Here is a 24,113-nt window from a genome sequence, read left to right as displayed (position 1 = left end):
ATTCTTGCTGGGAAATCGCATGGGCAGAGGAGCCTGGTGGGCTACAGTCCATGAGGTTGCAAAGAGTTGGACTCACTGAAGCGACTTAACTGCAGCAGCGGAAGTGGTAATCAGGCTTGCCGAAGCTAATATTTATGAAGTGGACTAAATATTGTTTATTTAAATGACTTCAAGAAGTGTAAAAAGGAAAGGGTGCCCAAGTATTCAATATATGTGTGGACCCTATTTGTATGTTACTGATTCTAACTATGCTACACTATTTCTGTATAAAGAATAAAGAAAAAATCTGTTATTCTAACTGAAAATGCTGAAAAATAATTAGCAGTAACTCTATAATATTTCATAATGTAAGTTGGTTAGATAAGAATATTACAAACATGCTTTGAAATTGTCTAAATAGTTAGGGTATATTTACAGCAGTTATATTCAACATGGAACTACTAATACTTAGGTCTTGCATTTAAAATAAATTTTTATTTCAGTGATATAAATTAGGTTAAATATTTGTTTATTTTATTAACATATTTGCAGGTCTATATATTTGTCCTTTTTTTTAGTATTCAGCTTTAGAGTAGAATTATCAAGCAAGTTTAAAAATAAGACTTTTCAGCTTTTATCAATTAATGTTATATTTTTAATGAATTTATTATCAATGTGCATCATGTATTTAAGAAGAAATAACTGTAGGCAGTTGTTAGTTTTAAGAGACAGTAGTTATGGCTATGATATCACATTAAAATCCTCCATTGTAAAGATGTCCTAAATATATAGTAGTTAGAGATGGATGTTGTTTTGTAATACTATCATAAGCTCTATAAAAAGTTCATGCCATTAAAGAGTTTTAAATATGGTGGAGAAAATAAAGTTCATAAAGGAATAAACTTGTGGACAATTATAGAGTACACACTAAATATGTGGTTTTTGATCAGAATGAAGATCAATGGATGAATGGAGTAGTAATTGAAGCCTTTTGTTAGAAATTAAGCAAATAGTGCATTGTTTATAAAATATAGTTTAAGTTAATAAGATTATAAATTAGTAAAATTTTAATATGCTCTCTGGAAGGGAAATATTAAGATTAATAAGATTTCCAGATGTACGATTTACTAAGTTGTCATTTAATCTTTCTGAATTTTAGTTTCCTCATTGGAAAAGTTGGCTGTTGAATGGATCAAATGAGGTTTACATATAGATGTACAATATAAATTATGAACTGCTGTGCAAAGGGAATATGTAACATTTGCATACAGTCATTTGTCTTACTCAGTTTGGGCTGCTATAACAGAATACCATTGACTGAGTGGCTTAACCAGCCAGTGTTTATTTCTCACAGTTGTGGAGGCTGGGAAATCTACCCAGGATCAAGGCAGCAGTAGATTCAGTGTCTGGTGAGGACATTCCTGGTTTGCCCATGGTCTCCTTTTCACTGTATCTTCACAGAGAAAGGAGAGAGAGAAAGCAAGCTCTCCTGTCTCTGCATGCAGGCCTTACCTGCATGACCCAATTACCTCCTAATATCATCATCTCAGGGGTTAGAATATCAGTTATATGAATTTTAGGAGGACTCAAGCATTCATTCAGTAACATTATTTCTAAAAAGCATGCTGTGACATATGTACACTAATGTACATAGGATATTTAAAATAAGGATATAAAGAGCAGAAGCTGCATAAAGACAGGCAAAGATAAATCTAGTAAGAATCAGGGATAATATGCTTACTGTAAGGAGCACTAGTTTAATTTGAGCTTCTCATTTGCCAAGGTGAAAAACTTGATATACTATATAATTTTTTAGCTGTGCTAAAGAGAAATTTTGTAGGTCTTCAAACAAAAAACTGTTGAGACAAATGCAAGAAGAGATTTATCATCAGGATATCATTAGCTCCCTAAATGATTCTGTACACATTCCTCTTAAAATATGCAGACAGCATCCTCAATAACAGTTCTACAAAAGTTGCTCAAATAGTTTCCGTGTGATTATTTCTTGGACCAAATCTTTAATAGAATCTAATAAATACTATGGGCTTCTTTAGCAAAGGTTTGGACAGTATAGCTCAAATGTGTTGCTTTTTGGCAGTTGAACTTGATTCAGGCGTACAAGTTAAAATTTTCAAGAAGTTTTGGCTTAAATATATTTCCTAGCTTATTTTAAACCAGATTACATTTCTGCTTTGGATTCACTGTACCTACTAAATTTCTGTGTTGTGTAATGTATCAAAGTTCTATTTTCTGAGACCAAAAATACACTTAATATGTGATTTTTAAGCCTGTTATCAATTTGATAAAATTTGATTTAAGTGATAGTTACTACTTAAGAATACCACATTAATGGTGGTTTCATGAATGTGGTAAAATTGCTTTAAACCGTATGTGCCTACACACAACACAAATGCATACAAAAACTGATGAAATCTAAATAAGGTCTGTAGATTGTCAGTTTCCTGGTTGGTATATTGTGTTAGAGTTATGTAAATGTTATCGAGGAGCAAGCTGAATGGAGGGTACATGGGACATGTCTACTGATTTTTTTTTGGTAACTTTCTGTGAGCCTCTAATTATTTCAAAATTAAAACTTTAAAAAAACACCACATTTCTAAGAGACACATATAATCTCTTCTTTGGGAAATAACCTTGTTTCTTTCAGCCCTCCTTGAGGGAATGGGAAGAAAAAATGTACATAATTATGAACTTAAATACATATACACAGACATGTAAAAATTTAAAGTATGACCTGCAACAATAATTGTGTTTTTACTACTTTTGTGTAGTTAAAGTGGAAGGCAAAATTGCCTCTAATGTTTTCTCCCTCCAAATTTGACTTTGAGGGAAAAAATAAAAAATCGACAGCCCCAGAATAAAATTTAGGGGGAGACAATTCCTACTTTGGGAGCCTTGATCAGAGCAGTTAATCAAGAGGTTCTGCCTTCTATGCATCCTCTAGGGATAGGTTAGATATTAGCATTCCTAAGTCTCAGGAGAATTTCTGTGTTGAACCACAAGCCTCAGGTGAGATTTCTGGTCAGGATCAGCCTGTAAGTAATTTATAATTTACCTTTGTTCTAGAAAAGCCAATGCAAATAATGTGAGGGGGAAAATGGTTTGCTGATACTCGTTTCTATTTAATTGTTCAAGTGTGTCTCCTATGTTTAAAGAAGTTATAGTGCATTCAAGGTAATGAATCATGTATATCAATAAGTAAAAACAGGATCCAGTGATCGTGCTATAAGAGGATACACAGTAGATGTCTAGGAGGGAACTCATTTGTATTGGAGCTCTTCCAGTGGTGTTAATAGAGGAGGAAGCAGTTAATCTGCATAGTATTTGGACATGTGGAGAAAGGATTCAGATTTTTCAGGAGCACAGAAAAGCATTTTAAAAGGTAGATAATAGAGTAGAGAGATATATCTGAAACCCATATTCAAGAAGGGCTTGTACAGTGGGGAGCCATGGAAGTATTTGAACAAAAAAAAATTATGTTCAAATTGATCCCATGGAAAGTTAATTTGAAAAAGATGTATGGGCAGTTGTTCCTAACAGAAAGGATGCATCTGAAACACTTAGGGAACTTTTTCAAAATACGTCTTCTTGGCCATACCCTAGAATTAGTAAATCAGAATCTTTGAGACTATAATCTAACCTACTTTTGATATTCCTGCAAATATTCCTTAGATGATTCTCATGCACATTTGTACTTAAAAACCACTGAACAGTAGACTAGATGTGGAATAACCAGTTCAAAGTTTATTGTTCTTTTCAAGCTTAAAGTGTAAATCAAAGAGAGAATAGAAAGAAAGAGAAGGATGTGTGTGTGTATAAGAATCCAAGAAAGTATCAGGTAAGAAGGAGTCCATGAGTCCCAAATTCAGATCTGAATAACACCAACAGAAGTAGATCTCAGCCAGGTGGATATGTTTTGAGATGGGTTGAATTTGCTGTTTTCACCTTCAGGTGACAGAGCTTTGAGATTCACTCACTTAAAAGTGATGATTGACCCGTGGGAAGAGAAGAAATGTTTAAAGTGAGCATGAGGCAAACAGCCCTAATTAGAGTGTAGAAGAATTGAAGGAGCTTGTGAGGAAGCACTGAAAGATTTGAGGAAAACAAAATTTCTGTCATAGGTTCCCAGGAGTCGAGTAGTAAGCTCTATCAAGCACTGCCAAGAAAAAAATCTAGCTGAATTTTGATGATTTAATTAACAGACATTCATGTTTTAAAAAACATCTCTAAGTTGAATCTTCCAGAGAAAGAAATAGAATTTCAAGGGCTATGGTGAGCAATGAGGAAATGAAACAAAGGTATTAAGTTCCTAGAAACTGAGAAAAGACAGTAATGATCTGTGGGAAGGGCAGCCTTGTGAGAGTAATTAAAGTAGTGGAAACAGGAACTTATTAGTTGGGATAGGACCCAGTGTACAAGGACAGAGTAAATTTCCTAGAGTGAATGATTGTTGGAGAAACATCATAGATAAATAAAGAAGAAATGAAATCTTTGGTGTTAGAATGGGAAAGGACTTTCTGCATTAAAGAAAAAGGACCAGATAGGTGAAACTATTTTAAAAAAATGGTTTGCAGTAGTACAGAGGGCAGTCAAAATGTCTTTCTGGCATGGCCTTCATCTTCCCAGTAAAGTTAGAAGTCAAAGCTCATTATTAAATAAAAGTTCCTGGCAAAGTGATGGTAAGAAATTTTGGTGTGGAGAAAGAGTTGAGAGTTGGAACTGTGAGGAATATTTTAAATAGTCATAAGGATATGATTTTTAACTAAGCAAATGGTAGTGAAGGTTTACTTAGAGATCTTGATTTTACATCTATTGATGTGTGTTTTGCACTTAAAATGTGTGTAGGCTACGGAGCTGTCTTATACTGGAATGTGTGAACAGGAAAGAGCCACTAAAAATAGCTTGAAATTGGCATTTTCAGTTCCATAGAAGGATTCTGTGGAACTCCTATGGAGTCCTTTGGAATCCAGTTGTGTTAGAAAGGGAAGAGAAGTCAGATGGCAGAGAGATCAAGAAACCATTATAGTAGGTCAGATGTGATGTGGTAAACACAGGAGCAGAAAGAATGAAATTAAATTACAAAGTTCAATTGGGTTATCATTAATTTGGTTGGTTCTTATAAAGTATCCACCAGGTGTAAGCAGTGTTAAATATTTATTTTATAACCCTTCAGTTCATGGACTTCCCTGGTGGCTCAGTGGTAAAGAATCCACCTGCAGTGCAGGAGCTGCAGGGGACATGGATTTGATCCCTAGATCGGGAAGATCCCCTGGAAGAGGTCATGGCAGCCCACTCCAGTATTCTTCTCAGGGAAATCCCCTGGACAGAGGAGTCTGGCAGGTTCATAGGTTCACAGGGTTGCAAAAGAGGACACGACTGAAGAATTGAACACAGAGTTTATACTTTGAAGAACTGTGATTTTTACATTTTTGTGCTTGGTATTACGTCCAGATACATTTTGTTTATTTAACAATCTATGAATTTTTACCTTAATCAAACTTACAGGACAGAGAACATGTTAAATATTAAGCTGCTTTTTTCCAATGCTTGATTGGTTTCCGAGTACTATGTTATAAAAAAAGTGAATGCCTTGTTGAAGAGAGAGAAGTAGTTTTCAGGTAGTTGTCATCAATTGTATAGATACGCAGGTAAGTGGAGGCAACATGTGAGGGAGTCTTGCATGTGGCAAAAGTATTAAGTGATTTTTTTTTTTAGCTCAACAGGAAGTCATTTGTGGTTGCCAAATTTTTTAAAAAAGCATTTTTTTTTTTTTTTTGTCCCTTGGATACCAGATTCTCTCCTTGCCTCTAAGTCAAACCTAAATGGCCTTTGGAATTTGCCTTCCCTGATTAACAAGTCTTCCCCCCCCACCCCAATTATTTTTATTAGTTGGAGGCTAATTACTTTACAATATTGTAGTGGTTTCTGCCATACATTGACATGAATCAGCCATGGATTTACATGTGTTCCCCATCCCGTTCCCCCCTCCCACCTCCCTCCCCATCCCATCCCTCTGGGTCTTCCCAGTGCACCAGCCCCGAGCACTTGTCTCATGCATCCAGCCTGGGCTGGCGATCTGTTTCACACTTGATAATATTCATGTTTCGATGCTGTTCTCTCAGATCATCCCACCCTCGCCTTCTCCCATAGAGTCCAAAAGTCTGTTCTATAGATTAACAAGTCTTTAAAAGGGTAGGGAAATTCTAAATATGATGCAAAAGTAAGATTTTTGGTTTTTCTTGTTGTTGCTGTTGCTGTTTAGGTCTGTTTTTTCCCCTTACCTTTACTACTCTGATTTTACCTGTTAAAGGTCAAGTCTATGTATAGACACATTAAATATAAAATTTCTAGTCTACTTTTGCCACCATGTCAATATGTATTATCCTCTGCTCTTAATTGTTTTCTGTTTTTTTCTATTTTTCTTCTTTGTAACCAAGCTAAAGTACTGAAAACTTTCTCTATTTTTAATCTAAGTTATCTTTGCTGCAAGTTGGGAGTATTTCCCATGATTGGGAAGGAATAATAAAAGATAAGTACTTTTTAAAGGTGAACAATTCATATTCTTCTTCTTCAGTGGAATAAGGTACCTTTTGAGAAAATGTGCTGTTATCAATTCACTTTAAATTCTAAATTTTAACTGTATTTACATGTGCACACACAGAGTTGTATGTATATATAGTCTAGTGTAGTTTTTTAACTATAAAATAACTTGATACAAAAGCCTCTCATTTAAAATAGTTGGAATAAAATTTAATTTTGATCTTGAGCAGTTAAACTAAAAAATTGGAGCAATAAATTATTTACCATGTTACCTAAATGCTGTTCAGAAGAGAATTAAGGTAAATTTATTAAATAATTGAGTTTAATTAATAATTTTATTTATAATATATAGATATTCAGTCTTTTGCTGATAATGTAGAAATAGAAAGCTATAATAAATAGAATACTTCAGTGATTTCTTTAGCAAATGCAATGTGATTTGCAGATGCTCTACTATTATCTAAAGGCTTTTTAAAAAAATTAGAGTTGTCAACAATTTTGACTGACTTGAAAAATCTATTGGTCTGTGGAAATTAATACTGATATCAGTGGGCACACCAAAGCTGTCCATCAGATGTCTCACTGTGACCTAATTTTAAGCTGCATCTGTGGAACTAGTGTTTTCCTTTCCTGACCATATGTTATAACTGTAAATATATAAATCCATTTGAAATTATCCTACATTAAATAAAGGCAGTATTTAAATCTGAATATAGTACTCTGCCATAGAATTGCAAGCTTTATGTTTCCTTTTGATATATGGGTATTTAATGGTCATGATGTTTTTTCTTCATGACTTATTTTTGTAATTTCACTGATGTAATATTTATAGCTTTTGCTTTTATATCTAGTCTTTCATGAATTTTATCTGCAGCTGGAGGGTGAATAATTGGTTTAATAATTGGTTTAATAATCAGCAGAGATGTTGATGAATTTAAAGTTTTCATTAGAATGCTTAAAACATATTTGACTGTGTATTGTGTCTAAGGTACATAATAGAAATTGCCTATTTTGACAAAATTATAGAGGAAAATGTAAGCATCAGAAGTTAATTTTCTTCCTTGGTAGATTTCATAAGTATCTTTTGACTTGATCTTGAAAAACAATGTAAGGGTGTCTATTTACCAGTATTCTGCTCCAGGAAAATAAAATATCACTAGGCAAAAAGTATATTTAAGAAGCATACAGAAAACCCTGTATAGTTATGCATATCAGTATAGCCAATATGTCTGACTTAAAAAATAATGATACAACTCATTAATTTACATCATGACTATCAACTTTTTGGGAGGTGTTGGGAATCGGAAAATAGGAGCATGAGTTCCTTACCTTTGTGGATCTTGCTAAGAAGGAGATAGATAATAAATGAGTAACTATTACAAAAAGAAGGTATTTACAGTGATCATTGGTATCAAAATAAGATGATATAATGGAGAGTATCTGGAGATGAAGTTCTCTTGTTATTTGAGCTGAAGTCTGAAAAATGAGAAGAAACCATTTAAAGAGAAGGGGAAGAGTGTTCCCTGGAGAAGTATAGCAATTACAAACCCGACTGAGGAAAGAACTTGGTGTGGTCAGACCACTGAAAGAGAGCAAGGTATATAGGGAGATATATAGCAAGGTATATAGCAAGGTATATAAGGAATAGGGAGAGTGTGTGTTACTGAAGTGGAAGGAAAAAATAAGACCTAGAGTAATGAGAAACTATCCAAGGGAATCTGATACAGGTTTTAAAAACATCACTCTTGGAGCTGCATGAAAAGTGGATTGAGAAGAATGGAAGAGTTAAGAAAGGGAGTGTGGAGAGCAATTATAAGACTTGTAGTAGTCCAGGCGAGAGATAATGGTGACTTGGATTAGGGTTGTAGTGGTGAAGCTGAGAGGCATCAGATGAATTTGAGAAGTATTTAGAGTGGCGGATGAATCAGGAATAAGGGTAAGGGAGAAATCAAGAATGATGCTTAAATCTGGGGTTTGAGCAACTGGCCAGAGGGTAGGGCAGTTTACTGGTAATGGAAAGAACAGAGTCTATTTTGTTATGTTTTTCTGAATTTTGTTATTGCTGCTTGTTTTTGTTTTGTTTTGTTGGTGGCAGTAATAAATCTAAGATTCTTAATAGAGATATGCAAGAGAACATGGCAGTTGGGCAGTTTCTGTATCTTTATATCCTTATACACTTTGAGGATAAACATACCAAAAGTTTTAACTCTGATGTTTAGCAAAATATTCAGATGTTACGTGGATAGAATATATAGATTGAAGGAACCATGATAAATTAGAAAATTTAAGGGAATAAAGCTGCCTAGAATTTATAATTTTTTTTTTAAATAGAAGGGACTTTGGAAGTCATCTAATCCATCTCCTCTAAATTTTACAGATAAGGAAACTGAGGCCTCAGAGTTCACATGACTTTTTAGGATCAACGGATAAATGGGTGACAGTGTTGATCTAAAATTCATGTCTCTGGCTTATTTTATCAAACTAATGTAATTGAAGGAATTACCACTTTCATAAATACCTAAATATTTCATCAAATAGTTTTGTGCTTCAATATTAATAGTTCAACCCTTAGAATTCCAGATATAGGAGTTTGTTGTAAGAATTTTGTTAAAAGCTAATCTTAAACGAGTATTTTGTTTAATCTAAGTCAAAGAAAGGTAAATTTTACATAATTTGAAAGAAGATAGAGCAGAACCAAGTGATAAAGGAAAAGCTTTTCACGTTTTTCCAAATTTGAAACCTTAAAAAAGTATATGTGAATATAAGCACACTTTACCATGTTTGATCCTTTATCTCATTTTCTCTAAATGTAGAATATTGTATGAAATACTGACATTTTATTCTTTGGGAAATGAGGAACATTTTGATTTGACCAGGAATCTTAGTAAAAACCAAGGAAATCCAGCTAATAATCTGAGAGTTTTATTATTCTCAGTAAACCAGCTTGACAAACATAGGTAAACCATTCAAGTTTTCATACAAATATGATTGCTTTGTACTATTTTCTCAGTATATATGGCATATAGAGAACTAAAATTAAAACTATACTGTCTTTACCAAATATACTGAATAAATTCTTCCTTTCCTGCAATGGAAAATAATAGAAAGGAATTTATACACATCTTACATATTTTTAATGTTTAAACTTCAGTTTTATTCTGTTCTGCTGATCAATACACCCTTTTAAATTTCTCTAAATTGTTGGCATAGCAAAGCGAACTTTTCTATTTAGTAGCTCTCTAACCTAAATTTTTTTCTCATATTGTGCTCTAAATGAAATAAATTGGAGTTTAAAGTAGCAAAACCATAATGATGTGTCAAATCAGAGACAAAAAAATTTCCTGACTGACCTGAAAAACCTTAAACTAAGCTGTGATAACAAGAACAGGTTCTTTCCTTTGGACAGCTTGTCATATGAGTGAACACCGGGTGATGCTCTTTTTTTCCGTCTTTCTTCCACATAAGACAGTGTGGATCAGTTATGTACATATGTAGTTTGTATCAGCTAATCATTATTAGACCAGATCAGTATTATATAGTGTTTTATAATAAGAGATTGTAATGAAAGTATACCAAATTTCATAACAAAGCCACTAAGTAGATGAAAATCAGGCAAGTTTAAAAAAAATAATAACTTGATGTTAAAATTGATGAAAATACAAGTCACAGGGTAAAAATATTTAATGATTTCTGAGCATGGAATCAAGTGCATCATTCTTGCATTAAAATCTAGTTGCCTTTTTCCTCTTTATCATTCTAAATCGTTACGACATAATTTCTTAGCACTTCTTTCTAGAATATTATTTTTTAATCAATCTTTTAGCCCTGAATTTTGTTCTCATTTTGTAATTTAGATGATTAATTATTGTAAAGTTAATTAGAAGAGATACATATTAAAGTTTAAATCAGTCGAATGAGGGTGAAGCGTTTCTTTAGTGGCCAAATTGATTTTGGAGCAGAAGAAGCCCGGTGCTTTTTCCTATGTGTGAAGCTAAGGTTTCACTTAAACTTGGTATGCATTTATTTAAGTACCTCTTATGCTCAAGAATACATACATTGTCCTTTCTTTTAATAATTTTCAATTTTTACTGTATTTGAGAACTTTTAAAAAATAAGTTTCCTGTGGCACACCATAGTCTTTCAGTTGTAGTAGTGCTCAAAAGCCATATACTAGTAAATGTATGCCTCATAAGATTCAGCCGTTTCATTTCTAGATATTTAACCAAAAACTTATACACCAGCATTCAGTGCTGAATACTGCTCAGCAATAAAGAAGAATAAATCACTTACATACTTGAAATTATAAATCTCAGCGTCATTAGGCTGAGGCAAAGAAGCTAAGCATTAAAGAGTCATACTATATGAATGTATATATGCAAGCTAATCTAGCGTGACAGAACACTGGTTGTCTAGAGATAGAGGCAGAAGCGAAGGGGCCTGCGAGAGGACATGACGAATCTTTTGGTGGCGATAGTTTTGTATCTTGATTGTATTGGTAGTTTCTTGGGTGTGCTAAACTCTCAGAACTCAGTAATTACACATTCTAAATCTATATGGTTTATTTTACATCAGTTTTTCCTCAGTAGTTTATAAGGAAGGGAATCCAAACAGAATCTAAACAAAAAAGTACACAGTTGAGGTTTTTTTCATCGTTTAGACCTAATAAGTACTAGTAAGGACTTGAAAAACAAAACACTCTGAGAAATATGACAGTGAATGTCTTTCTAACTCTTCTGGGTAAAACTTCATTTGTGCTTGGATTGTACTATGAAAAACTTAATTGTGCTTACTGTTTCAATATTTTCCTTCATATTCTCTCCTGAACTATGAATTAGTTATCTTTGTATTCCCCAAATCTAACTCAGCTTGTGAAACATTGTAGGTACCCCCAGCACAGTTTGATTAATAAAAGTGGATAATTAGTGCTAATTTGGCCCCAAGTCTTAAAATATCTTGATTAAACTGAGTATGCAGTTTATGTCATTAATCAGTAGTTTAAGGATCTATTACTCCTATTAAATAGTGTTTAACTTAGATTACAGGTGGGCTAAGAGATTAACTTTACTGCATAAATCTCTTTTATTATGGATTCATAATTTATAGGTCTTAGATGAATACACTTACGTTTATCATGAACATTTAATTTCTGTGAAGTTTTATATAAACTTCCTTTTTTTCCCACCTGTTCCTCCAGAAGAGATTTATGTTCTTGTCTCTGTGCTTCTATGAAAGTGAAAGTAAAGTCGCTCAGTCGTGTCTGACTCTTTACAACCCCATGGACTGTAGCCTAATAGGCTCCTCTGTCCATGGTATTTTCCAGGCAAGAATACTGGAGTGGGTTGCCATAACACCCTGTAAAAAATTGTATTGAAGTTTATGTTGTTTACTATTCTGTCTCCCTCTCTGAAATAGGAACTCCGTAAAAGGAAAGCCTTCCTATGTTCCTGTTTATATCCACAGTGCCTCACATAAAGGCTAAGTTAACATTAATAAGTACCTTTTCTATAATCAAATGTGTCAGTTTCATTGCATGAATTGGGTAATTTTAGTTTTTCTCATTATTATTGGCTTTTATGCATCTTTTTAATTGTTTAGTGGTTACCCATATATATCTTTGCTGCTGCTGCTGCGTCGCTTCAGTCGTGTCCGACTCCGTGCGACCCCATAGACGGCAGCCCACCAGGCCCCCTCGTCCCTGGGATTCTCCAGGCAAGAACAGTGGAGTGGGTTGCCATTTCTTTCTCCAATGTGTGAAAGTGAAAAGTGGAAGTGAAGCCGCTCAGTCATGTCCAACTCTTCGCAACCCCATAGACTGCAGCCTACCAGGCTCCTCCATCCATGGGATTTTCCAGGCAAGAGTACTGGAGTGGGTTGCCGTTGCATTCTCCGATATATATCTTTAACTTACCACAATTTGCCATCAATTACTGTTACGTCACATATAGTTTAATCATCTTACAACTGTGTACTCCTAATTTTCTTGCTTCCATTCTTTGTGATATTATTGTCATATATTTTATTTTTACATATGTTAGAGATCCAACAATATATTGTTGTTTTTTATACTTTAAACAGATTTTTTTTTAAATAGGAAAAAAATTTTTTTGTGTTTACTTTAATTTTTTTTTTAAATCCTCTTTAGTGTTCCTTGTTTTTGTATATATCCAGATTTTTTATCCAGTATTACAACCTCCTGCCTGAAAAGCTTTTGTTAACAGGTTGCTTTTTTCTTTTAATACTTCACAGATATTATTCCATTGTTTTCTAGCTAGCATAGTTTTGGATGAGAACTCTGCTATATTCTTATTTTTGCTATTCCAAATATAACTGTTTTTTTTCCTTCTGGCTGCTTTCAGAAGAGCCTCTCTTCCTTTGATCTTTCAGCAGCTTGGCTGTTTGGTGTGTATTTTTATTTTGTTTTCCTTGCTGGGGAGACAGGGAAGGGCACTTAAACTTCATAGATTTATGATGTGATGTCTTTCATTATTTTGGGGGAATGTTTCCCTGTTAGCTCTTTAAATATTTCTTCTACTCTGTTCTCAATCTTTTCTCCTGCTGGGATTCCAGTTGTAGTTATGTTAGACCATTTGCTATTTTCTGTCAGCTTGTAGATGCTTTGGGGTTTCCCTCCCTCTACTTGTCTTTGTGTTTTAATTTTTATTATTTCTATTGCTCTACAATTCACTGAGCCTTTCCTTTGTTTTGCTGAGTCTGCTCTTCAGCCTTTTGAAATAATTCTTTATCTTTGATAGTGTTTTTGATTTCTGACATCTCCATTTAACTCTTATAATGTCTATTTCTCTACAAAACTCCGTATCTCTACATGGATATTATTCACCTATTCTACTAAATTCTTTAACATATTAATCATGATTCTTTTAAAGTCCCTATTGATAGTTCTGACATCTTAGTTACCTGTGAGCCTCATTCTGATGATTGAGTTATTTCTTGGCAGTGAATTATTTTTTCCTTTCTTTGTTAAATGTACCTCTTAATTTTGTATTGAATGCTGGACATTGTATGTAGAAAAACAATAGAAACTAAAATTAGCAATATTAATCTGTGGAAATAAGCAAGTTTCCTTTTACTTCAGGTGGCTAATATGGGGTGGAGGAGCAGCCAGTCTAGTCAGAAGTTGAACTGGACTCATGTTTCACGATTGCTTACCTGACTCCATGCAGTCATCTTCAGAACTTTAGTTGTAGACTGTTCTTACCTTGTACTTAGAGGAAGAGTACTAGAAGATTTTTTTTTCAAGTGTTCCTGCTGTCTCATTCATGCCTGCCTATTCCACAAAGAAATTCTCTCCATACACCTGTTCCTCTTCCAGTGGTGGACTGTTAATGACAAGCCACAATGAAGAACATCCATCACTGTTAGTATTAATCTCTGGAGCAAAACCCATTTCTAAACATTCTGGTGCTAAGTAGAAAAAAAAAAATTCAAAGTAGATTAAGTGTTGAGGAAAGAAACTGTAATTTTCTGTTGGTCGTACCCATATCATAATTGCTGCATGTAATTAAGTAATTAAATAGGAAAGTACATAATTAAAGCTCTATGTTTATTAAATAACAAAATGTCCTATATTATTAAGTAATTAAAATCCTATATTATATAATTGCTTGAGAAATATTATTGTTAGTAAACTGAAAACTAATTTCTATGAGATGTGTAAAATCTGAGTATATAGTATAGGCTTACTTAATGCCAAGTAATGTCAAATATTCCTTTTTTTAAGATGAGACTTGAATATTTTACACTGTTTATGTAGAGAAGTGTGTTACTTTCTTGGGGATGCTATAACAAAGTACCAGAGACTGATGGTTTAAAACAACAGAAGTTTGTTTTACAGTTGTAGAGGCTGTAACTTCAAAATCAAGACATCAAGCAAGACCATGCTTCCTTTTAACCTGTGGGCAGAGACTTTTTTTTCTTTTTTGCCTCTTTCTAGCTTCTGGTGGCATCTGGAGTTCCTTGGCTTGTGGCCCAAACTCCAGTCTCTGCTTCTGTCATCACATGCTCTTCACAAATGTCTTTTCCATTTGTGTTTTCATATCTTCTCATGGCATTCTCCTGTCTGCATCTCTCCCTCCTCCTCATAAGAATAACAGTCATGTTGGATTAAGGACCCACTGAACTACAATGAGACCTCATCTTAACACTCTACAATGACCCTATTTCCCAATAAGGTCTGAGGCACTAGGGGTTAGGACTTGGAAATACATTTTTGCAAGACAGAATTGACCCATAAAGAGCAGAAATAATGCCTGTGTTTCAAAAGCATATTCTTTTTATCAGTAGCATTATCTCAGATAAAGATATTAAACTAATGAATCTAAAAGACAGTCCAAGAATATACTCATGAATAAAGCTGTGTGTCATAAATTTGTTTTTATAGGAAGAAACTTGGTATTTGATTACTTTTTAATTCAGGTAAATTTAAAGATAGCTGACTTTTTAAAATCATATTTTAATGAAAATATTTACAAACTTTATCATATTTACTCCTTATTTGTAGCATTATTCATACAGAATTCTGGCAGACTTTAGACACTCAATCTTTTTTTTTTTTTAAGTCAGTTGTGAAATAGTTTGGAGATTTTGAGTAATACTTTTCCTTTAGTCATCTAAGACATCTGAATTTCATAACACATGTGGCTGATATTCACTGAAAATGAATGGGCACTTAATGGGCTCTTTGAAGCTTAAAATCTAGGATTCTAATCTCAGTTAGTTTGTTATTGACTAAAAAAGGCTCAGAATAGTATTTGTGCCCCTGCATTTAAAATGAGTCTGATTTATGTTGTCTTGTTTTAAAATCCTTGTTCAGTATATATTATACATGTTCAAATTCTATTGTAACAAAGTATTTGTTTATAGAGGCTTAAAAGTGGCATAGTAGTAGAGTCTGAAGGAAAAACATGAGAAACATGATTAAAATAAATATTACTGTGATGTCTTTGTCTTTTCCAAACCAATGCTAGTAAAGACTTGTGTTATAATTGTTTTGACTTTAACCATCTATTCTGAATCACCTCTCTGTTTACTAAGAAAAAGACATCAAAAATTATGATTGTTATTTCTAGACAGTATAATTTTTCAGAGCTCAACTTTCTAGCTTAGTTTATGAAAAGGGTTTCTGACTTATTTGCCAAAAGCCATTATAGGCTGTAGTGGTATTTACTTGGGAACATAAGTACCTAAATTACTAATATAATTATTAATAATTAGAAAGCTAAAATGGATAAATTTAAAACATTAAAGAAACATACACAGCATATATTAAGTACTTCCTGTTTGCACAATATGGACACAGTGGAAATAGAAGTAGAAATTGAAATGAATAAGAGAATGTCAAAGCTAAAAAGAAGTTTGATCATCTTCTACTCCTCTTCCCCTCCTTGCCAGATTAGGAAACTGACTTCAGTAGAGGTTAAGAAGCTTTCTTATGGGCAAAGTTAACAAAACCCTTAACTTAAAGACCTTATTATAGTTATTTTAAAAGTCATTGCCTCAGTGATATTATAGGTTTTTAAATATTAAAAACTTCTACCTTGCCTTATTGAAATAATCTTAACATTTCAAATTTCGGGTAACAAAAATTCTCATTTCTACACCAACAACCAGTAGTAGTCCCAAGAATTTCATCGTTAAACGTTCTTTGCATTCAGGTCCTCAGTTTATTACATGTCTGGAACTTTATTTACTTGAAAAGGAAAGTGACTTTCTGTTGACAAATAAATCTTCTTTGCCCTTAATTAGCTATAGCTGAACTTTAATTACAGTATGAGATTCTGAAAGTGATTGGGAAAAGAAGCATGTCATCCTCAGTCTAATAGTGCAGAATGTGAAAGTGTGAGAAAGATTGTATCTGTTGTGTTCTCTTTTCTCTCTGTAAAAATAAGGAAGCATGTTTTCTGTCAAGAATGCAGAAGTTGGGAAAGGGAGGGACTTTTATAAGTTGTGACTATTTGGATGGCTCATCATAGGTAATGTGACGGGGTGTGTGAAAGGACATGCAACATAATTTAAGGGTTTGTCATTGTTCATAAGGCCATCAGTTTTACAGAGTTAAAGGAAAGATTGTGTAATTTGTTCATTGTTTGCTGTGATTCTAATATTGTTAGTTAAAGCATGTTTTCTCAGAGATTTGGAAATATCTCACTGTCAACATGGATCTCAGTGAAGGGATGTGTGTGTGACTCTCCATCAGTTCTGATATGGATATGAAAATTGTGTTATCATACTATGCCTCTTTAATCTCTTGTGAAATAGATTTTGTCTATTTTTTCTATTTTGTCTATATGTGAAATAGATTTTGTCTACCAGTGTAGATTGATCTCAGATTTCCCTGAAGGTCCAGTGGTTAAGACTGAGCTTTCAACACAGGGGGCACGAGTCTGATTTCTTTTCACGAACTAAGATCCCACACACCTTGTGGCAAGGCCAAAAAATAGAAAAAATAAAATAGTACCCCACCCCAAATGTAGATTGCTTTTAATATTTGTTAAGTTCATGGATACACTAAAAAGATTTTGGGTATCTTTTACTCAAGAATTTTTCATAAATAAATCATTTAAAAAGATTCACAGTTAACACCAAGATAGTGCTGTTGTCTTGCTGAACTAAATGGTACAAGTATTCCAAAATATGTTTTTTTTGCTTAATAAGGGAACATAGAATTCAGTTTCCCAAGTTTTAGTTCAGAATGCTGATGTTTAATCATTACAGTTTCTTTAAGCAAATTCTGAGTTGAAATATAAGAAAAATGAAATATCGTTTATAATTTATCTTAGCTAATTTATCATAGTGCTGTCTCTAAAGTAGATTTACAGTAAAGGTCATTTTTAATCTCTCTACTCAGGGTCTTAGCTTTATTTTGGCCACCAGTGACCCTGAAAAACCTTTGCTAGCCTTCTGTTCCATACCAGCTTTAACGATGGCAGATCTCTAGCACTTACGTGTATGAGCAGCCTGCGCACAGCCGGCATTGGTAATTAGCACTTGCAGGGCATTTGTGCAGGACGCTTTTATAGAAGACAGTGAGGTAGTGCGCACATCCATGACAGTACAACGTGCAAAGTGAACCCTTTAGTCGCTAAAGCTTCTCTGAAAACACAAAAAATAATTTATCCAGTACTCTTGCCACAACACACACTTTTCTCGTTTGTCAATATTAATTTTTAACAAAATTTAGATGAGAGATTATAGGGATGACCAACTCCTGTAGTTTATTTCTCACATGCAGTCATAATTTTCTGAATTGCTGCATCATAATTGTCACCACAATAACCACTCCTTATTGTCACAAAATATTATTACTTCTGATGGGAAATGAGTAGTTTGAGCAGATGGATGCCTAAGGAATGAAGATCCCGTTATTATACAAATAATTAGAGGGTGGGAGGAAAACATATCAAATATATATGTAGGCATAACTTTAAAACAGATTTTTGTAATTTGTATTTGATACTGAGAATTTTTGAAAAGAAATATGAAAAAATGTTTAAACCACAAAAGTATAATAATGTAGCATGGAAATCATACATTTAGATTATAAAACTAAATTCTTTTAAAAATTAATTTTAGATAAAATTTGCTATTGTAAATTATAGGCTTCTTTGAAACCCAACACCATCTTGCTTCCCCAATCTTCCTCCTTCGTCCTTTCAAGGATTTAAGCCTTCCAAAGTCTCTCTCGGGAAAACTGGTGTTTATTGAAATGATTTTAAAAAGACAGCGTATTTGCTGTTATAGTAAGGCTTTCTATAAGCAAGAGTGTTAAAAAGTTCCAGAATTGTGCCTATCCAGTCATAATTAGTACATAGACTTGATAGTCCGCTTCTACCAGCTACTTGGCTTTCTTTTCATTTTCTTTCAACTTCTAATATCTGTGTATGCATCCATTTATATCTCTCTCCCTCCCTCACCGTGAACTGTTTTTACCTCTATGCACATGCTATAAACTCTTGAACTAAATTATCTGTCTTATTAAATGTATGGAAAAGTTGGCTGTCAGCAAAGACCTGCTTTGTATATTCTGCAGTAGGTACAATCTCACCCATCAGATTTACCAATCAAGTAGAATGTTGATCTAACAGTAGATTATTAATCAAGTTAACAATCCTGTTAACAATCAAGGAGAATGCCAGTGGTAGTGAAGGAGTGAGGTGACAGGAACTCACACACTGATGGATGCAATGTGCGCTGGCTTTGGAAGCCTGTTTGTCATTATCTTAACAAGTGGGAGATGTGCAGAGTCTATGAACCAACAGTACCACCTGGATATTACAAATAATAGCCCAAACCTAAAAACAACCCAAATAATAATCAGCAAAGGAATAAATAAATAATTATGATGTGTTTATACAGTGAATATTGTACAGCACAGAAGCATGTGACAGAGTAGATGGATATCATAAACACACTGTTCAGTATAAGAAGGTACAAAAAGAATGAATACAACATGGTTTCATTTAAGCAAAGCTCAGAACACAAGGAAAGCTAAACCATACTGTGGTTTAATCATTAAAAAAGAAGTAAATGATTTTCATTCCCATTTCTCTCCCTTTCCCTGCCTCCTCCCTCCTTCTCTTTCTCTCACTCTCCCATCCCCAAGGTGAATTGTAATTTACCAAAATGTAGCCTAAGGCCTCATTCATTCACTATATATTGAGTGCCCACTACCTATGAGACATTTGGGAAAGTGAAGTGAAGTCACTTAGTCCTGTCCAACTCTTTGCGACCCCATAGACTATACAGTCCATAGAATTCTCCAGGTCAGAATACTGGAGTGGGTAACCATTCCCTTCTCCAGGGGATCTTCCTAACCTAGGGATTGAACCCAGGTCTCCACCTTTGCAGGCAGATTCTTTACCAGTTTAGCCACAATATACAAGCAAATCTGAAAGTAGGATATACTGTAGCATGTCACAGAGCTTGTATTCAGCGGTTGTTTTCAGGTTCTTTCCTCAGCCTTGGTGCATAACTTGTACCTGATAGTGGAATACCAACTTGCTCACATTTTTTTCTCATTTGTGAGGCATACAAATTTCATTGCTTCCTGGTTTTGGCTACTGAACTGAAGAGTAATATCAAGTGCAGTATTTCATTAGCCCTACTGCATAAAGCCCTGCTCTTACGTAGTGCACTTATTTGTGCTGGAAGCTACTCTCTGTGACAAGTCAACATTAAAGAATGTTCAGTTCAGTTCAGTCTCAGTCGCGTCCGACTCTTTACGACCCCATGAATCGCAGCATGCCAGGCCTCCCTGCCCATCACCAGCTCCCAGAGTTTACTCAAACTTACGCCCATAGAGTCGGTGATGCCATCCAGCCATCTCATCCTCTGTCGTCCCCTTCTCCTCCTGCCCCCAATCCCTCCCAGCATCAGGGTCTTTTCCAATGAGTCAACTCTTCGCATGAGGTGGCCAAAGTATTGGAGTTTCAGCTTCAGCATCAGTCCTTCCAATGAACACCCAGGACTGATCTCCTTGAGGATGGACTGGTTGGATTTCCTTGCAGTCCAAGGGACTCTCAAGAGCCTTCTTCAACACCACAGTTCAAAGGCATCATTTTTTCAACACTCAGCTTTCTTCACAGTCCAACTCTCACTTCCATACATGACCACTGGAAAAACCATAGCCTTGACTAGACAATGTAGCAGGGCTTAAAGAGTTGCTGGGTAATGGTTGGATACTTATATTTATGGAAAATAAAAATGTAAATTATATTTCTAGAAGTGACAACACAGGATGCTTCACAAATTAGAAGTCACTTATTATCAGAGAGTTAAAAATGAGCCTGCATTCAGGGATATGAAAGTTTAGGATAAGGAATCTTTTGAAAGTTATTTTCAAGTGAACAATAATAATACTCATTTTAATATCATAGCATAAAGCTATGGAGCTACCTTTACTGTGGAAAAACAATTTGAATGGACTTGTGTAATGACATGTTCTAATATATATCTAAATAATTTGTGAGATGCCTTTAAAAAGTTATTCACTGGTTTTAATAGAGTAAATGGACACAGCATTCTTATTTCTTTGCATCTTTGGATTCTTTAATAAAATTCTCTTTAACTTAGGTACTTTATATGTGCTTTTCTTAAATTTGGTAATGATGTAATTTCTAAGGTAGAGATTGAGCTTACACTCTGCAGCCCCAACTCTTGACAACACATAGCTGTGTTGTAGACAGTGCAAACAGGGCAGGCTGGGAGGAAGGGAAAGAAGGAAAGCAGAGAAAGGGAAGAAAAATACTTTGGCCCTGAAACACAAGTAGGTAATTTGCCTTTTAATTGTAGTTATGTTCTTACTTATTGCATTACTGAATTTGATGAGCAAATTTGTGTTAAAATTTCTTGAATTTAATGTTTTGAATATTGAGTACCTGAATATCGAAAGGAAGCCAGCTTAGCTTTCTAAGCACACACAATTTATGTTTTGAAAGCCTATACTTACTCAACAGTTACAGTCAAAAACTACTTGAACTTTGCAATTTAGGGATGGGTATATTGTATATGTGGGCTTCCCAGGTGGCTCAGTGGTAGAGAATCCACCTGCCAATGAAGGAGATGTGGGTTCAATGCTTGGGTCAGGAAAATCCCTTGAAGAAGGAAATGGCAACCTGCTCCAGTATTCTTGCCTGGGAAATCCCATGGACAGAGTATCCTGGAGGGCTACAGTTGCAAGAGTCGGACATGAGTTAGTGACTAAACAATAGATACTGTATGTGCATAATATTTGAAGGTCTGAGCTAGATTTGTCATCCTGATACTTAGTTTTTTCTGACATGATCTGCATACAAATTGCCCAACAATGTAGATAATTTGCATTTATGTTATTGGAAAAGAAAACTCTAAACGAGACATGTATTATAGTTGGCTGGCTCATGTGACTAGTTAGTTACTCTGGCACTGAAGAATTTCCTGTGATCTTATTAGCTAATTAGCATAGGGTCCTTTTCTGCATCTATATAACAATACAGTGAAGCCAAGTGGGCATGGCACAAAACTTGAGTGAACACAACTATTTTGTTTCATTTTAGTACAGATTTCCTTAAAATTTTCAAAAATTATGAAGTCCTGCTATATAAGTTGTGTGTGTATTTCTGCCACAGGAAATGATATGTATTAGATTTCATTTACTAACTAATTTCATAGCAGTAATTCTTTTATGAGGCATTTCTTTTACTGATCCTTTTGTATGCTTCTGTGGCTTCACAATTCAGTATGGTAGCCACTATCCAGGTTTGACTCTTGAGCTATTGAAATGTGGCTAGTCTGAGTAGACATGTAACTGTAGTGTAAAATATAAAATACACTTGGCTGTCAAAGATTTATTACTAAGACGAGAATGTAAAATATTTCACTAGCAATTTTATTGTGTATTGCAGTGATCATATTTTAGAGATTTTGGATTGAGTAAAACATATCACTAAAACTAATTTTTCACTTTTATGTTTTTAATATGGCTACTTGTAAATTTAAATTATTTATTTAGTTCACATTTGTGGCTCTCATTTTTATTGTATGCACTGTTCTAGAGTCTATCATATTTTATATAAGGAAGTCAGATTTAGAAAGACATTTTCTTTCTTTCATCTCTTTCTAATTCTGTGTTCAGGGTTTGCAAAAGTATTTTAAAGTGATATCTATGTTCCGACAGTTAAATGATATCTCTTCTATGTGATGTAGATGTATACATAGCAGAAGGTGTGTTTGACCATTTGACCATTGATTGTAATGTCTAAGTGTATTGGTGTGTTCTTGAATGGAGAGAATAAGGAAAAATGAAATGCAAACTACTAAGAATTGGAAAAGGAAATATGTACTATAGAAAATGCCAATAAAAAGACCCTGGTACTAATCTTCAGAAATTACATATTGTAATGTAGAGTTACGCTATGCTGCAGATGGTTGTCTTTGATAGTAGGTGACTTTGAAAACACTGAGAGAAAGATAGATTTAGTGGTTTCCAAATTGAGAAAAAAATTCCAATCAAATTTTAGTTCCAGCTTTTTTCCTCTTACACAGAGTTGTCATTTGTGAAAGAGAAGGTGAAAAATTTCACGTCTGTCATTAAGTCTTAAGACCCAGAGAAGTTCTTTAAATTCCTATATGATACCAAGGAGAATAATCTTTTTTCTCCTAAAAAGTGATTGCCTCTCTTCCCCATCCCACCCCCATTTCCATGTTTATTTGTTTTGTTTTGCTTTCCAAGAAGACATTTAATGCCCTACTTTGGTTTATTTTCTGCGTACTAAATAAGGAATAACTCTGTTATGTTTTGTATTTGAAATTTTTAAGGTACATTTCTTTTTTCTTTTATTTTTAATTTGACTCTTTGTTTTACAGATGAGGGCAGAAGTGCAGTTGACCAAGCAGGTGGTGCACAGATTGTAGTTGACCATTTAAGGTCACTGTGCAGTAAAACAGATCCCGCCAGTGAGAAGCTCTTGACTGTCTTTTGTGGCATGCTGATGAACTATAGCAATGAGAATGGTAAACAAAATTGAAAACTTGCTTTATCTGTGGGGGAGAAATTAAAAATCATCATTACTGTAGTATACACTAAAATTATTTAGAAAAATTATGAACAAAGCATTCATATTAATAAGTAGCATATAAAATTAGTAACTAGCCAACATTAAATTACAATGTTTCAAAAACACAAAGTGGTCTAACTACTAAATGGGACTCATTGTTGAAGCGTTGTCCATGTTAATCAATACCAGAACCAAGAAACAAAATAATGGTATGGTTTGTGATTTCTTGCTATGAACATTTTATTTATTTATTTTTATTTATTTATTTTTTTTTTACTTTACAATATTGTATTGGTTTTGCCATACATTGACTTGAATCTGCCATGGGTTACATGTGTTCACCATTCTGAACTCCCCACCCACCTCCCTCCCCATCCCATCCCTCTGGGTCATCCCACTGCACCAGCCCCGAGCACCCTGTATCGTGCATCAAACCTGGACTGGCGATTTGTTTCACATATGAAAATTTACATGTTTCAATGCCATTCTCCCATATCATCCTGCCTTCACCCTCTCCCACAGAGTCCAAAAGACTGTTCTATACATATGTGTCTCTTTTGCTGTCTCACATACAGGGTTATCGTTACCATCTTTCTAAATTCCATATATGCGTTAGTATACTGTATTAGTGTTTTTCTTTCTGGCTTACTTCACTCTGTGTAATAGGCTCCAGTTTCATCCACCTCATTAGAACTGATTCAAATGTATTCTTTTTAATGGCTGAGTAATATTCCATTGTGTATGTGTACCACAACTTCCTTATCCATGCATCTGCTGATGGACATCTAGGTTGCTTCCATGTCCTGGCTATTCTAAACAGTGCTGCAATGAACACTGGGGTACACGTGTCTCTTTCAGTTCTGATTTCCTCGGTGTGTATGCCCAGCAGTGGAATTTCTGGGTCATATCGCAGTTCTATTTCCAGTTTTTTAAGGAATCTCCACACTGTTCTCCATAGCAGCTATACTAGTTTGCATCCCCACCAACAGTGTGAGAGGGTTCCCTTTTCTCCACACCCTCTCCAGC

The 24,113-nt window shown here is 34.4% G+C and overlaps 1 protein-coding gene across 4 annotated transcripts in view; it reads left to right on the top strand.

Annotated features, from left to right (window-relative positions):
* RAP1GDS1 (Rap1 GTPase-GDP dissociation stimulator 1) overlaps nucleotides 1-24,113 on the top strand; it is a 155,147-nt gene that overhangs the window by 76,914 nt on the left and 54,120 nt on the right. For 3 of the 4 annotated variants that reach the window (XM_065907397.1, XM_065907398.1, XM_065907395.1), the window contains exon 5: nucleotides 22,897-23,043. The exons of the other annotated variant lie outside the window; for it this stretch is intronic. In XM_065907397.1, the coding sequence (XP_065763469.1) occupies nucleotides 22,897-23,043 (147 nt within the window). The remainder of the gene's footprint in view (nucleotides 1-22,896; nucleotides 23,044-24,113) is intronic. 4 annotated transcript variants of the gene reach the window in all.

This window comes from Muntiacus reevesi, chromosome 16 (assembly GCF_963930625.1).
Source record: "Muntiacus reevesi chromosome 16, mMunRee1.1, whole genome shotgun sequence".
Classification (NCBI taxonomy): domain Eukaryota; kingdom Metazoa; phylum Chordata; class Mammalia; order Artiodactyla; family Cervidae; genus Muntiacus; species Muntiacus reevesi.
The sequence above is the reverse complement of the archived record's forward strand: the minus strand, read 5'-3'. Positions and strand labels throughout refer to the sequence as shown.